The 14,262-nt window shown below is 44.2% G+C and overlaps 1 protein-coding gene across 3 annotated transcripts in view; it reads right to left on the bottom strand.

Annotated features, from left to right (window-relative positions):
- Positions 1–434: 434 nt before the first annotated feature.
- SEC61B (SEC61 translocon subunit beta) overlaps positions 435–14,262 on the bottom strand; it is a 47,006-nt gene continuing 33,178 nt past the window's right edge. Inside the window, exons 4-6 of one of the 3 annotated variants that reach the window (XR_015704902.1) lie at positions 4,178–4,272; positions 2,732–2,868; positions 435–615 (exon numbers count right to left, since the gene is read on the bottom strand). Coding sequence is in view for 2 of the 3 variants with exons in the window: in XM_087758273.1 (XP_087614399.1) it covers positions 518–615; positions 2,732–2,824; positions 4,178–4,272 (286 nt within the window). In the remaining variant the exon portion in view is untranslated. The remainder of the gene's footprint in view (positions 616–2,731; positions 2,869–4,177; positions 4,273–14,262) is intronic. The other 2 variants (XM_087758273.1, XM_087758280.1) reach the window with 2 other exon arrangements.

Raw genomic sequence — 14,262 nt, 5'->3', positions numbered from 1 at the left:
CTCGCCGTCGGTGTTGGGCAGCTGAGGGTGACTGAATCTGCTCCTCATTTACTTCTGTACAGCTGGGGATCTCTAACAGCACTCTGCTTGCTCCGCTCGTATTTCCTTTTTACAGGGGAGAGGCTTTCATCAGAAAGCTGGAACAAATTGCACCTTTGGTTAAACCATCATGCATGCTAACGGTTGCTTCCTCTTTCCCGGTATCTGACATCAGAGCCATGCTGTTTGAGGAAGTCATAGTTACAGCGATTGTTTTTAACTGCTGCTCCCTTCTATTTTAGTCTGGCTGAGAACCATCCCATCCCTTTACACTCCGCTTCTCGCTAAATACACTTATATCTGTAACCTGCACATCCAGAAACACTGTTTGAGAAGACCAGAGGACAACAAGACATTTCTGGGCAGAACAAAGGAGCAGAAAAGGAAAGTGCGGCTTTTTATTTATTTATTTATTTTGTATCGATTTTAAATTCTTTAACAACAACAGCACGTTGATTGATGCGAAGTCACAATGAAGTCACAGTAGACTTGGCGGTGTGATGAATGCTCCTTTGACCTTTAGAGATGGTTGGCCTCCTTCCCCCACTGCTGCGCTCCTAGGGTTGTAATTCATACCTGTGGCAAAGTGGTTACCAAATCAGCATGGTAGCAGTTTATAGCGACTTGTGTGAATCACAACACAAGGAACAAGTCAGGGGGAAACCAGGCCCAGTGCCTTCTCCTACAAGGCATCAAAGAGAGGATCTTTTATCATTTACTACAATACTGCCTAAGTATCAACCTAAAGCGAGGCCCTGCCAGGCACCCTATAAACACAGAATAGCGGATGGCTGCTTGCCACAGCCGAAGGGCTTGTCTACGGGGGGAAGTCACTGCTCATTAAACGAAGGTGCGTGCAGGGAGAGCTGCTCTTTGTGCTCCGGGAGGGGACGGTGCAGTTTGCGAGCTCCTGCCTTATCCCAGTGCGCAGTGACCGCAGGCGCTGTGTAAACCCGTGGGGCTGCACAGCAGCTAGGCAGAAGGGTTGGAGCCCCACTAGTACCCCTCCTAAATCTACCCTGCCTCCCAAGCAGATTAGCCCTGTGCAGAGAAACCCCTTTAACCCTCTGCGCCATGGTCACCCTATAACCTCACCATGAAGCCCTACAAAGGGGTCCTGCCTTACTGAGCGCTATCTAAGATCACCCAAAAGCAGATCTAGCTGATCACACGCAGGCGTGCCAGGCCTGGGGCAGGGGGGACTCAATCCATCACCTCTTTGCCGATGACTGAGGGCCAAAATGCCCCTTTTCTAAAAAGAGTGTGCTTGAACAGAAAAAAGAGAGGTCTTGCGCAGCAGGTGTTTTGAACACGTGAGCTCCTGGGCCCTCACAGGGAAACAGATTTTCAGATGGTTCAAGGCAGGTTTGCAAATGTGTCTCATGAAATGTGCCTCCACTAAATACAGTGATCACCCAGTCCCAGGGCCTAGGGAAAAAAAAAAAAAGTTCCCGGCAGAAGCAACACAATCCCCCAATTTCTTCCAGAGGTCCAGGGCACCTGCCAGGACTCTCTTATTCCCTTTTCTTTAGAGGCATGCGTCCAGAGTCAGTGATACACAGCAGTTTCTGACTTCAAGTGAGCAGCCCAAGCCAAGTATCCTAGGACAGGGCAATTTGGGCTGGGAGTCACAGCCTGTGACCATAGGAGATGGCTTGTCTTATCCTTCGTGAGAAAAGTAGAGAAAGCCAGAGAGCAAGGTCTGACCAGGGCCTATGAAATGAAAACACAACTGTGCAGTCCCTTTTCTGTCTTTTCAAAGTCCTGCAGTTCCCCCATGTACACCTAACATACTAATTTTGAAAGTGCCCAAGAGGAACTGGGATTTGGCTTATTTGCAGCGTTGTGACAGGCAAGTTTATACGAAACCTGTGTGTAGTATCTCCCCAGACACCAGCAGCTCCAGGACTAGGCAGGCTGTGTGCGAGTCCAGGAACGCCTGCGCTTCATGCATTCCCTTGCAAAAGGCAGGGTATGTTAAGATGGCCAAGGCACCATCATTTTGCACATACGCATCCACAGCAGCACAGAAAATACAGCAGACAGTGGATACGCTGGGGGAACCAGCGTCAGAAGTTCGCCCGGCTCTGACATGTGTGATAAAATGGTCTTCATGGAGTAGACAAAACGCCATTCTCTGTCTAAGGCTGTCTAATGCCACCCCACTCACTCCTCAGTCCTGCCAGGATTAACTCCACCAACAACTTCACAGAGCTCACCAAGACACACATCCACAAATACACCTGTGTCCCTCAAGTCTTGCCTCCTTTGTGGCCAACGAAACCTCCCCTGGGTCCCAGTGACCCCCTGCACTGCAGTTCCTGGCTGAAGGCAGGACTCGGTAAGGAAACGGAGGGGACAGCTAACCTCTGCTTCCATGGGCTCTCCCTGCTTCTGAGATGCCTTCTTGCTTTTAAAAGCACCCAAGGGACGAGCGCTGTTTATTTAGCAAAAACTCTGGAATTTGTTAACTTAAACCAAATAGTGGTTTTGAGCCTGTTATTTGTTCACAGCCCCTACTGAATAACCAGATATGATGAAGCCTATGAGGTGTCTCGAGCATAACTCTCTGCAGTTTGTCCTGTGTGGACAAGTGATGGTGCATGAGTCAGCTGGCTAACCACTAGAAAGCAAAACCATACTCCTCGTAAGCTCCCAATTAGAAACAGTAAATTAACAAAGCCACAATCACTTCTTATAAGCTTCTTTTTCAAAGCCAGCTTCTTCCGCTGTCCTTTCTGATTTTCTTTCAGGATCCTGAGGTGAGGATGAGCTCCATCTCCTTCTGAAAGAACAGAGGGGAGAGCAGGGCAGGCAGTCAGGTGCAACCTAGAACAGCAATGCAGAACGTCAAGAAGATTTCAGCTGGAAGGACTCTCTGGAAGTCTCCACTTTCACCACCTACTCAAAGGAGGGCTAGCTTCAAGGCAGACCAAAGCACCTTGCAAGTTTTCAATGTCTCTGTGGACAGAGGCTGTGCAACGTTTCAGAGAGATCTGTTCCAGCGTTTGACTAAGTTTCCTGGTGAAGAATTTCCTTCCTACAGTCAGAACCTTCCCTTGCTGCATCTTGTGACCATTGCCCCTTGTCCTTTCGCTGACCAACATGGAGAGGAGTCTGGCTGTGTCTTCCCTGTAATCCCTCTTTAGACGATTGAGGACAGCAATTAGATGTCCCCTTATCCTTTTCTTCTCTGGGCCAAATACGCCCAGTGCCCTCAGCCCACCCCCCCTACGTTACACGCTCCAGCCCACAGCACAGGAGCGTTTTACTCAAAATTAACGATGCTATTCCATTACTGCAGAGGTCAAAACCAATGACCTCAGGATGTCACCCTGTGTATTTTAACGATAAAATGCTGACATTTTAAAATCATTTGAGGATTTTTTCCTCATTCTGTATAGGTTAAATGCTCCTATAAAACCACAATAAATTAAAAATTATATGGAGTTAAATTTTATTACAAGTTGCATAAAATACAGCAACAAATCACATCCTAGCAGGTGACCATCCCTTTCTGCTAGGTATTAAGCCTGTCACTCGGCCAGCTGAGCTACACTAAGCATCAGATAAAACCTGCAGATTGATTAGACCCAACTGGCAGCTGCAGAATTAACACCTGCAATTTTGGTCAGCTAGCTAAACTAATTGAACTGAGCAGCACAAAGCTATCAGATTTCACTCCTTCTGTTTTCACACATAACTCTTGACGTCCTTTGCAAGCGGTTGTGAGAAACTGCATATTTGATTTAGTTTGAAATCTGATCATTTTCGCAGGTGACCGCAGCTTTGTAATCCAAACATGGAGATACCTCTTTATTCTCGTTGCAGAACAGAGTGGGTTTGGTTTTTTGTTCTGCTTTAGGGAACTGCCATTGGATATTCAGTGACAAGCAGTTTGAATAGATAGATTTAATTTTTGCTACAGCCCCAGTTACAATAACAATCCTTACATCTCTTGTAATTACCACCCAGCATTTCACCCACAACTACATAACAGCCTCTCTTTCTGTATATTTAATCACCCTCTCCTAACCTCCAACTCAACTAATGGAGCTGCTGGTTGATTAGCAAACAAATAATCACCTGAGTGCCAGACACAGACAGCTGCACCGCCTGTGTGCCGCTCACGACCCACCTGCAGAACGCAGCAAATGCCAGATGCTTGTCTTGGAGCAAGCTTGGCCGCAGACCACTGGACACGGACAGCGGTGCCTACATGCATGCCTGTGCCTGTATGTATACAGAGAAATAAGAGCAAGGAAAGCTTGGAAAATGTTACCAAAAGGAAATATTTTTATCTGCTCTTCTCTTCATGGCTAATTTGTTTCCTGGTGTTTCCTCAGTGTCATGACTACCGTACCATCTGCTAAAGAGAAAAGTTTGGTGCAATCCCAGTAGTCAAAAAAGGAGCTGGTTGCTCAGACTGTGCAGTGACAGTGGATTTTGTAAGTGGTCCTGACTAACGTGGTGTGTGTCTCACGAGTTTTATAGTTTCTAAACATTACAAGATGGCAAGCAGTTACAACTAATACAATGTTTGGTAAAATCTCCTGACTAAACCCAAATTTTACATTTGATTCACAAAGTGACTGCGCAGTTCAACAGAAGGTGGGCTTGTAATAATTGCTGGCATTATTCACACAAATATATTAATATTTTGATTTTGCACACACCACCTTGAAAAGAAGTTAGAGATTCAATGCCAGCTTCAGCGTATATACCAGAATGCTCCTGAAGTACATCCCAGAATTCTCATTTAATGATGTGATATTTTATTTTAAAATATACATTCAGGTGTGTGGCGATTATTCAAGAAAGATATAAAGCTCACTCAAATTCATTGGCTTCTCTAAGGCTGGATCTCGCTTTATTGTTTGATTTTCTTGACAAAAATGGCATTAATACTTCAGTGAAACTCGGGATTATATCAGAGCCTCATCAAACTGAGCAGTGCAGAAATAAAACAAAAGAGAGACTGAACTTTAGAAAGCAAAGATTTGTTGGGCATCCTTCCACTTGGAAAGAGATGGTGACTACGTTAGAGGTAACCCATCTTTTTTAACTAACCTTGAGCAAAACTCAAATTTGTGCCCAGTGCAGATGCACACTAACACCTTATTAACATATTTACTTCTTTTGAGCAATAAGGGCAGACACCAGCAAAGACACAGTCAAACTGAGGTAAAGAGGTATTAAACTTTTCCTTTTTATGGGTGTAACTCTGAATGTCAGATTGGGTGTTGCAAGCAGGCAAATGGATGGGAGTAGCAATACAAGAGCAGAAATGTTTTCTCCGTCTTATTAGGAAGTGTCTGCCTGATTACAATGAGGGGAAGGGGAAGGGGAAGAAGAAGAAAGGGGAAGGGGAAGGGGAAGAAGGGGAAGAGGAAGAGGAAGAAAGGGGAAAGGGAAGGGAAAGAGGAAGGGAAAGGAAGGGAAAAGAAGGGAAAAGAAGGGAAGGGGTGCTCTGTCTTCTTTACACTTAACTCTTGTGTCCTCATAAGGCTTTAAATTCTCATCCATTTGTTTAGACAGTACTCTTCCTTCAAAGGAACACATTGTCTTCTGTGTTTGCCAAAGAAGACACAAACTCCCTTAAAGATCTCCTTCTAGCTGAAATTGCCCACCAAACTAGAGAACTCCCTAGGTGTAAGTCAATGTGAGGAAATGCAAGAATCCTATGCAGAGCTCACCTGAACATTTCCCTGGTAGGATACCACCACTGTGCCACCGGCAATCTCTGCTTGTGCAAACGAAACTTGACAGCAAACACAGGTGAACCTTCTCAAAGATCTAATTTTAGAAAATGTACTAAGCTGCTTGATCCACATGACAAAGAAGTGCTTCATGGGCTGTATCTATACTGCTGGATCACAACTTCATTGCTTCTACATTTTTCCTTCCACACCTTGGCATTTAATATTAATTTACTTATGTGGAATCAGCCCTAATCACATTTGCCATGGGTGAGCTGTTACCAGAACTAGAGGGTTTTAATTTCTAGGAAGACACTGAACTAAAAACACACTTGGCTGTGTGTGTTATAATATATAAGTGAAAGAAGAGAGTGTGAACAGCATCCTGCCCTCCTGCTCTGCTGTGTGCTGCAGCAGCACTGACTCCGTGAGAATTTGTGTGTGTGTGTGCATGTGTGTTGCTAAATCACAAGCAAAACTAGCTTTCTCAAAGTAGGGAAGGGAAGGAAAGGGAGGGGAAGGGAGGGGAAGGGAGGGGAAGGGAAGGGAAGGGAAGGGAAGGGAAGGGAAGGGAAGGGAAGGGAAGGGAAGGGAAGGGAAGGGAAGGGAAGGGAAGGGAAGGGAAGGGAAGGGAAGGGAAGGGAAGGGAAGGGAAGGGAAGGGAAGGGAAGGGAAGGGAAGGGAAGGGAAGGGAAGGGAAGGGAAGGGAAGGGAAGGGAAGGGAAGGGAAGGGAAGGGAAGGGAAGGGAAGGGAAGGGAAGGGAAGGGAAGGGAAGGGAAGGGAAGGGAAGGGTCCACAGCTCCAGATGTATTGGCTGCATATCAGTGCCCCCTGGCACCTGCAGAGAGTGAACTTCTGTTACTTACAATCTGTTAGATCTCACAAAATGAACCCAACCCTTGCCTTCATAAAATAGCACTGTATGGAAGTAGCCTGATCTCCAGGAGAACAGTATAGATGGAGGGGGAAATGCCAAACTATGTATTTCATCATTTGCACTTAAAAGAGTGGTATGAGAAGTAGTTTGAACAATCCTCTTCTTCTGAGCAAAACAGACTGAACTCAGTGCCTGAAGGTCTTAAATACTGGCATCCACCTACTGGGTCACAATTTATATCATCTGCATCTATGTGACGATTATACATTTCCTTCCAAATTGTTGATAAAGGTATTGAGCAACGCTGAACCAAGAACAGCTCCTTAGGCAACTTCAGTTCAAAATTTACAGTGCTCCTCTGCCAGCTCTTCTAAACCAGAGATTTCCAATCTGTAGTGTGCAAAGCCCACTGATGGTCCGCATGCAACCTCAAAGGAGCAGCCAAACACAATTAAAACTCTTCCCTGCTGTTTTCTTCTAGAGGCAATGAGAGACTGCTTGAGTAGGTAAGAACTTACTGACATACTTGGGCTCAGTCTCACACAGTTAAGGGAGCTACTACCGTGTAGCTGCTGTCTAACAGCCTCTTCTCCTTCCACCACTTAGACTACTACAGGACATACATGCAGAAACTAAGGGCCAGCTCTTTTTCCTCTAATACACCCCTACGGTTGCTTTCGGTTTCACTGACAGCAATATTTATTCTGTAGCTGAATCACAGAAATCACTACAGATCATACTGTTTAGGGACAGTAATGGAAAGTGGAGAAACAGTATCAAAGTAAAACCAAAATGTGCAGCTGAAAAACCTGAACATGGTAGTAAAATCTCAAATCATTAACAGAAACTAATTCACAAGAGCAATGATCGAGCTCATAGCCAATCAAAAGCAGGTGAAGTTGGAGAAATATGTAAAAATAAAAAGATCAGAGAGGACAGAATCAGATGGCACCTGACAGAGGAGGAGGCATTCAAATATGAAATAGCACAAAACAAAAGAAAAAACAAGGAAGATAATGTAACAATGACACAAAGGAACAGAAACCACCAAATACAACAGAAAAGTCTAAGTAATAATAATATTCATAATCCCAGCAAAGGTCCAAGTCAGTCCCAGAAAACTGTATACAACTTTTGGAAGTTGAATTCAAAGAAAGAGTGCTGTTTATTAACAAAGGCACACTGGGGAAAGGCAGACAGGTGGAAAGACAGACAACAAGCAAAAACCAACTTTTCCAATCTTTTATGTTCATTTCACCATTGCATCAACATCTTTCCCCTCTCAGGCGTGCGCACACACACACACTCTCCATTTCTTTCCTTGCTTCAGCCTATTGAATCCTGTCACTCATCAGCTGTCTTTGCTCCTTTTGTGTACAAATAACCAGACCAATGAAGCTGCTAGGATTCCTAGTTGTGTGGCTACAGAAAAATGTACTTACAAAGACCTAGTTAAAGGTAAAGTCCAGCAAACTCTAAAAGACATTTGAGAAGTCAGTGTACCTCAAGAAGTTAATGTGAAATTAAAAGCTGAAATCACAAACCTTTGGATCACTTGAAGGGGATGCCCTACATTGCAGTTTCTTTGTTGTCTTCAGAGGTTGATGGGCAATTATCTGCTGAATATTTTTGTTATTGTTAGAAAATGTTAATTAGTCAAATACAAACTTTGGGGGAAAATAAGGCAGTATCAACAAGGAGAGCCATGAATTTTGGTCAAAACTAGGAAGAAAGGAATGCCAGGATAGCTAGTAACTTGCTTGTGAAGTAAATTCACATGGCATGTGAGAGAATCGGACACAAGTCCCAGCTCTGCCTGATTCACAACAAGAATATGAAGGAAGCCAAGTCAGTCTTTCTGTGGTTCAGTGACTATTAACACAAGACAGAACAGACGCAACTGGAAAGCCTGAGAAAGTCCCACACACACTCCCTTGCAAAAGGCACTGTCTGGAGACTGGGGAGGCCACGGCCTAGTTTCAGCAGAGCAGGCACTTGCAATTATATTGAACCATCTCAGGTTTATGTTGAAATGTGGAGGGAATATTTATAAAATCTCAGTGAGTTTGATAGCTATTCTGCACCTACTTGCATGCTCCTCCTCTCTCACAGCCCTCAAAAACGTACAATCCTGGTGTCTCCACTACACCCTGATCTCCTCTGAGAGCTCAGAGGAGCAACGCATTGGCTGAAGCAAGTTGTTTTGGCAAATCCGGCTTGGCTTTCTTTTCTTTTGTTTTTGTGGAAGGACCGGAACTGTGTACTCCCTAATACGGAGGAGACTGAAGCCGAGTAAATGAGAAGACAACAAATTAAACTTTTATAAAAGTTACGCTCATTGCAGTTGTATGATCTAGGATAAAGGTTGTTAAAACCAATAACAGCAACAAAACCCATCCAAACCCAATAAAGACACCCAAGGACCAAAATCAAGAGAAAGTTTCAGGAGCCATGACTCAGGTACCAAATGATTTTACAAGTGCATAACAAAAAAAAGTTCAGCACAAGTGACTTCAAACTCCTTGAAGAAGTATGAGAGGAACGTGTAGACAGACAAGATACATGGACTAATACTGGGAAATAGAATGAACTCTTTGCTCAGTGGCTATCAGGAAGAGGAAGAGCAGTGTTTCAGGAAACATTTCCTGGAGGCAGAAAAACATGACCATTCCTTCGTCAGGACACATGTAAAAGAAAAATGCAACATCATTAAAAACATTCCTAGAGATTTTTGCTCTTGCCCTGACCCAGAAGCCTGTCTCATCTTGGTAATACTTGGCTCTGCATCTGTGCAATCACACAGGCATCTCCTATTACTTACAGATGATGTTTCTCATAGAATCATAGAAAAGTTGCTTGAAAGGGACCTGTGGAGATCATTTAGTCCATCCTCCTGCTTGATACCATGGGTATCGCCCACGCTAGTTCCCATCAGCTGTGGTTTATCTGGCCAACTCTTGAAAATTTCCCAGGGTGGAGACTGCACAGTCTCTCTCAGTAACATGTTCCAGGGCTGCCCTACCCCTCTCATGGGTTTTCCCAGCCGTCCAACCTGAACCTCCCCACTGCAGTTCTTGGCTGTTGCTCCTTGTCATATTGTCTGCTACTAAACGGCAGAGTTTAGCTCTGTTGCCGCTGCTATTCCCCCTCCAGTTGCTGCAGGCTGTTGTTAAGATCACCCTACAGCATCCTCTTCACCAGACTAATCCCTCAACCTCTGCTTGTGCTCTTGGTCCTTCACTACCCTTGCAGCGCTCTGCTGGACTCCCTCCAGCTTCTTTACAGCCTCCTTTGAACTGGGGGAAGGAAGGAGGGCCAGTACAGGATGCATGATTCCAGGTATGGCTTCACTGGTGCCAAGTGAAGGTGGATGAGAACAATAACTTTGCTTGATCTGCTGGGTATGCTCCTTCTAGCCAGCGTGCGGTTTACCTTACAATGGCTTTTGGCTCAACCATACATGGTTCAACCAGTCCACCATAACCCTGAGGTCCTTTCCAGCCAGGCTGCTGCTTAGCCCATTACCACTTTGTACCAATGCTGGAGTTACTCTGCTCTGAATGCAGAAACTTGCATTTCTTCTTGCTTAATCTCATGAAATTTCTGTTGTCCCAATCTTCAACTTTCTGAAGATTCCTCTGGACTAAAGCTCTGCCATTCTGTGTGTCAATCACTCCCCCCCACTTAACACAGTCTGCAAATTTGCTAACGGTGCCATCTGCCTCCTCATACAGGCCACTGCCTTCTTGTCTTTGCTATGTTTGAAAATGAATTTCAAGAAGATGTTCTTTTTCAGTGATTGAGGTGACAGTAACTGTCATATTGTTCCCTGAATTCTCCTTTTTGCCTTTATGAAAGACAGGCCTTTTAGCTTTTAGCCTTTTTCCAGTCTTCAGGGACCTCTGCAGATCACCCTGATATTTCACAGATGGCAGACAGCAGGTAACTCTTTCAGTATCATCAGATGAATGTCATCAAGCCCTATGGACCTGAATACATCCAGTTGTAGTTGTCTCTAACTCATTGCTCCTTCCCTGTAGGCTACCCTCCATAACAAATGGTGTTGGTATGTATGAAGCTGGGAGTAGGCTTTATCTGATGCAAAAAAGACATTGGGGACCCTGTTTTGTAATTTTTGCCACTATGCTGTTCTCCCCCATTCATCGGTGGGCCTACACGCTCTTTGAACTTCTTTTGTAATAAGTGTTCCTGTAGAATCCCTTCTTGTTACCCTTAAGGCCCTCTCCTCATCTTACTTCCAGCTGGGCCTTGACGTTACTCATTTTTGTCAAAAAGTGCTCAAACAGTATCTTTATTTATACTCCTCCTTTGTTGTACATTCATCTTTTCAATTCTTGCATGCTATTTGGTTGCATTACTGGCTCCCCATGCAACTCTGCACTTAGTCAGGAGAGCCTTCTGCTGAAAGCCCATCCTGCACAATGAGGCAGATGATTGTTCCTCACCTCTCAGTAATTTTTTTTTTGCTTGTTTTTGCCTGTTTCTTGTTTTTTTTTTTGTTTTTGTTTTTTTTTTTTTTTTAAATCAGCCAGCTCTCCTGTGCCCTGTTCCCCTTTGGCAGCTTCCCTAGGAATTCTGTGTACAAATTCCCTAACTAGGCCAAACTCTGCTCTATTAAGTCTGAGGTCCTAATTCTGCTGCTTCTCTTCCCAGCCTTCCTCTATACCTTGAACTCAATCATCTCATGGTCACTGCAGCCCAAGTTGCCACTTCTGCCATACTTTCTGCCAGTTCTTCCCACTTTGCAAGCAGCAGGTCAAGTACAGCCGCTCTACCATTTGCATTATAAACTGTCAGCAACAGAGTCGAGGGACTTGCTGAGTCTCTTACATGGTGCAAGACTAGAAATACCTATCTGGATAGCTGAAATCTCCCATGAAGACTTCTGGAGTCTCCCAGGAGACTTCTGTAATTGTCTGCAGAAAGCCTCACCCTCTACATCTTGCTCAGGGAGTTTTGGTCAGACCCCACCACAGCATCTTCAGTGTCACTCTGCCCTTAGACCTTGACTTTTGACAGACACATCCTTGGATTTCTACTAGAGCTCTGCAAAGTCAAGGAGCACCTTTACAGAGAGCACAGCAACCCCGCTGATCCTCCCTAAAGAGCCTGTGCTCAGTCATGAGAGCACTCCAGTCAGGATCTAACACATCATAGTTTATATATGTTTCAGAAGACCTGCCACCAGAAGTCTTCGTATCATGCATTTTGTGTAAGACAGTGCTGCATAAAATATTACTGCTCTGTTTTCACTTTCTTCTCCATCTTTTCTACATCACCTCTTCCTATCATCCTATTAACTAGTATTTCAGCTCTTTAGGGCTAAGCTTTCCTTCTACAATTGTATTTCACACACTTGAGTTCCTATCCTCACTGGCATTAGTGTAACAACCATCTTTTTAATAGTGTAACATAATATAACTGGGGTGAGTGCTGGGGCTGGGGGGCAGGAAAAGAGGAGTAACAGGTTCCCAGTACTCATAATCTGCAATTCATCAAACTTGAAAAAGATGAACACACCTTAAAACACTCAAAACAATTTAGCACCGTTTACAAATGTAAGCAAAACTCTATGATCTAGTTACGGTCATTTATCATTATTAGGAAGAAGAAAACCAGTTAATTTTGAATCCATTCAAATGAATGGAAGATAGACCTGTAGATGATCAGGAAGAGTGAATAGACTGTAATTATATTACTTTTACTCAAAAATTCATTGCAAAATTATGTGCAATAATTATGCCACTGTTGCACTGAAGCCAAAAATGAATTTAAAAATATCCTTTACTTACACTGATTACATTCTACAATCCTTTCTATGAGACCTAAGAGGACAAAACCAGATAAAGACACTGAAGTTTCTGTGTTAATCTTCCAACAGAATACCCTAGTAGTTATTGATGAATAGCAATTAATACCCTCTAAAGAATATTCAAAGGAATTAACGACTCTGTGGTCTCCAGAGGGTGAAAGCAGATGCTGCATACTGACTTCTCCCTACCCTGTGCCACTTGGGAGGCGTGCTTTTCAAGATTTAGGAGGCTATAGACTGTAAGCGTGCCCTCCAGAAGGCCGGCAGCGTTCACGAAGTGACGGCTCTTCTTGAACCAATCCTCCCATGCTCACCTTCGCCTTCTACTCCAAGTCTTTCTCCCTGCCAATAGTGCCGGAGTCAGGGACAGGAGAGGGCATTTGCCACCTTCAGAGGTAGCTCTTATTAAGCCAGTAATGACCTGCTATGCCCAGAAATGGCCTGTCACAACAAAGTGCCTGAATTACAGGACGATGCGTGCGACTCCTGACTGAACATGTGTTCTCCAGCTGCTCTGCTCACATATACTGGTGCCTGCTTATGCCAGCAGCCAAGTCTACCTGTCCAGCTGGCTGCTGTGCTGGATTCAGGTGGTGAGGAAGAAATCATCCCCATCTAGCTGAACCACCACATCCTGGGTCATTATTTTTATGAAGGGCATTTCTCAGACCCAATAAGCAGTAAAACAATAGTGAGATTTTAATTCATTTCTTACAAGCTTCCACTCTAAGTATGGCACAGTTCAGATTTTATGCCAAGTGCAGCTGGTATCTCTAATGTAAAATGTCTATTAAAACACAGTTCTTCAAGGAGCAACATTAAAGCAAACTTGGTGATTGAATTCACTGTCACAGCCATGGCTGACTCTCATCTGTCTGTCTCTCAAGCTCTCTTCCTTCCCTATGTTGCCTAAAAGGAGCATCTTTTCAACTCAGTTTTCTCCTTAGTCTTCATCGTGAGGAATAATAATCAAGGACACAATTCTGGTAGTAGGTGGCTTCTGCATAGAACTCTTCTTCTTTGCTCTCGCCAAGATGAACAATGCTGTCCCACTCTTTCCTGCCCAGGATTTTACAGGTGGGGAACCAGAGGCCCCAAAAGGTGATTTATTGAACTGGCAAACGACAGAGCCAAATGCCATATAGATCCTGCTGTCACCATCCAGCACTCTAGCTAGAAGAAGGTTTGTTCTCTAGTCTAATCTCAACGATCACTACCAATGTGAGTCATGTTTCCCACGCTGTCACGGATTCCTCACCTGTGTGATGCTGCTAAACAGGGGTCTGAAAGGGGATTTTAGACACGAGCTCCTGCCCCAATTACTCACACAGAGTTGGCACCGTTATGCAGAGACAGATACAGTAATTAGACCTCTGACACACCTTAGCGTTTAAATATTGCTCCAGCCTCCTTACATGCAGGATTTCTTGAAATGACCTTGGATTTTCTGAAGGTGCAGCACAACCACAGCACATTTTGGCTTAAAACATTTTCAGGCCTTGAGAGCAATTTTTATTTATTTAGTTGGCGTTTTTTAAGTCCTTAAAGAGTAGAGCTTCTTTTTGGCAAGCACATGTAAAAGCAGGAAAGCAACAGACAGTGCCAGCCTGACTCTCAGAAAGAGACAAGATCTTTAAAATAGTATTTCCGCTCCTTTTGAGGCTACAGCCTGTGGTTTCATCTGATGTACCTGTGTGGCAACCTATTCAAATGAGCCCACAGAGAGTCTCATATGTTGCAAGATATGCAAAGGAAAGAGGAATTTCCAGTGGAAAATGTGATTGAATGGAGAGATGTTCACTTGGACAATCTC

Source organism: Nipponia nippon, unplaced genomic scaffold (genome assembly GCF_047370975.1).
Source record: "Nipponia nippon isolate SJK-2023a ecotype South Korea unplaced genomic scaffold, ASM4737097v1 scaffold_1, whole genome shotgun sequence".
Taxonomy (NCBI): Eukaryota; Metazoa; Chordata; class Aves; order Pelecaniformes; family Threskiornithidae; genus Nipponia; species Nipponia nippon.
This window is presented reverse-complemented; position numbering and strand designations above follow the sequence as displayed.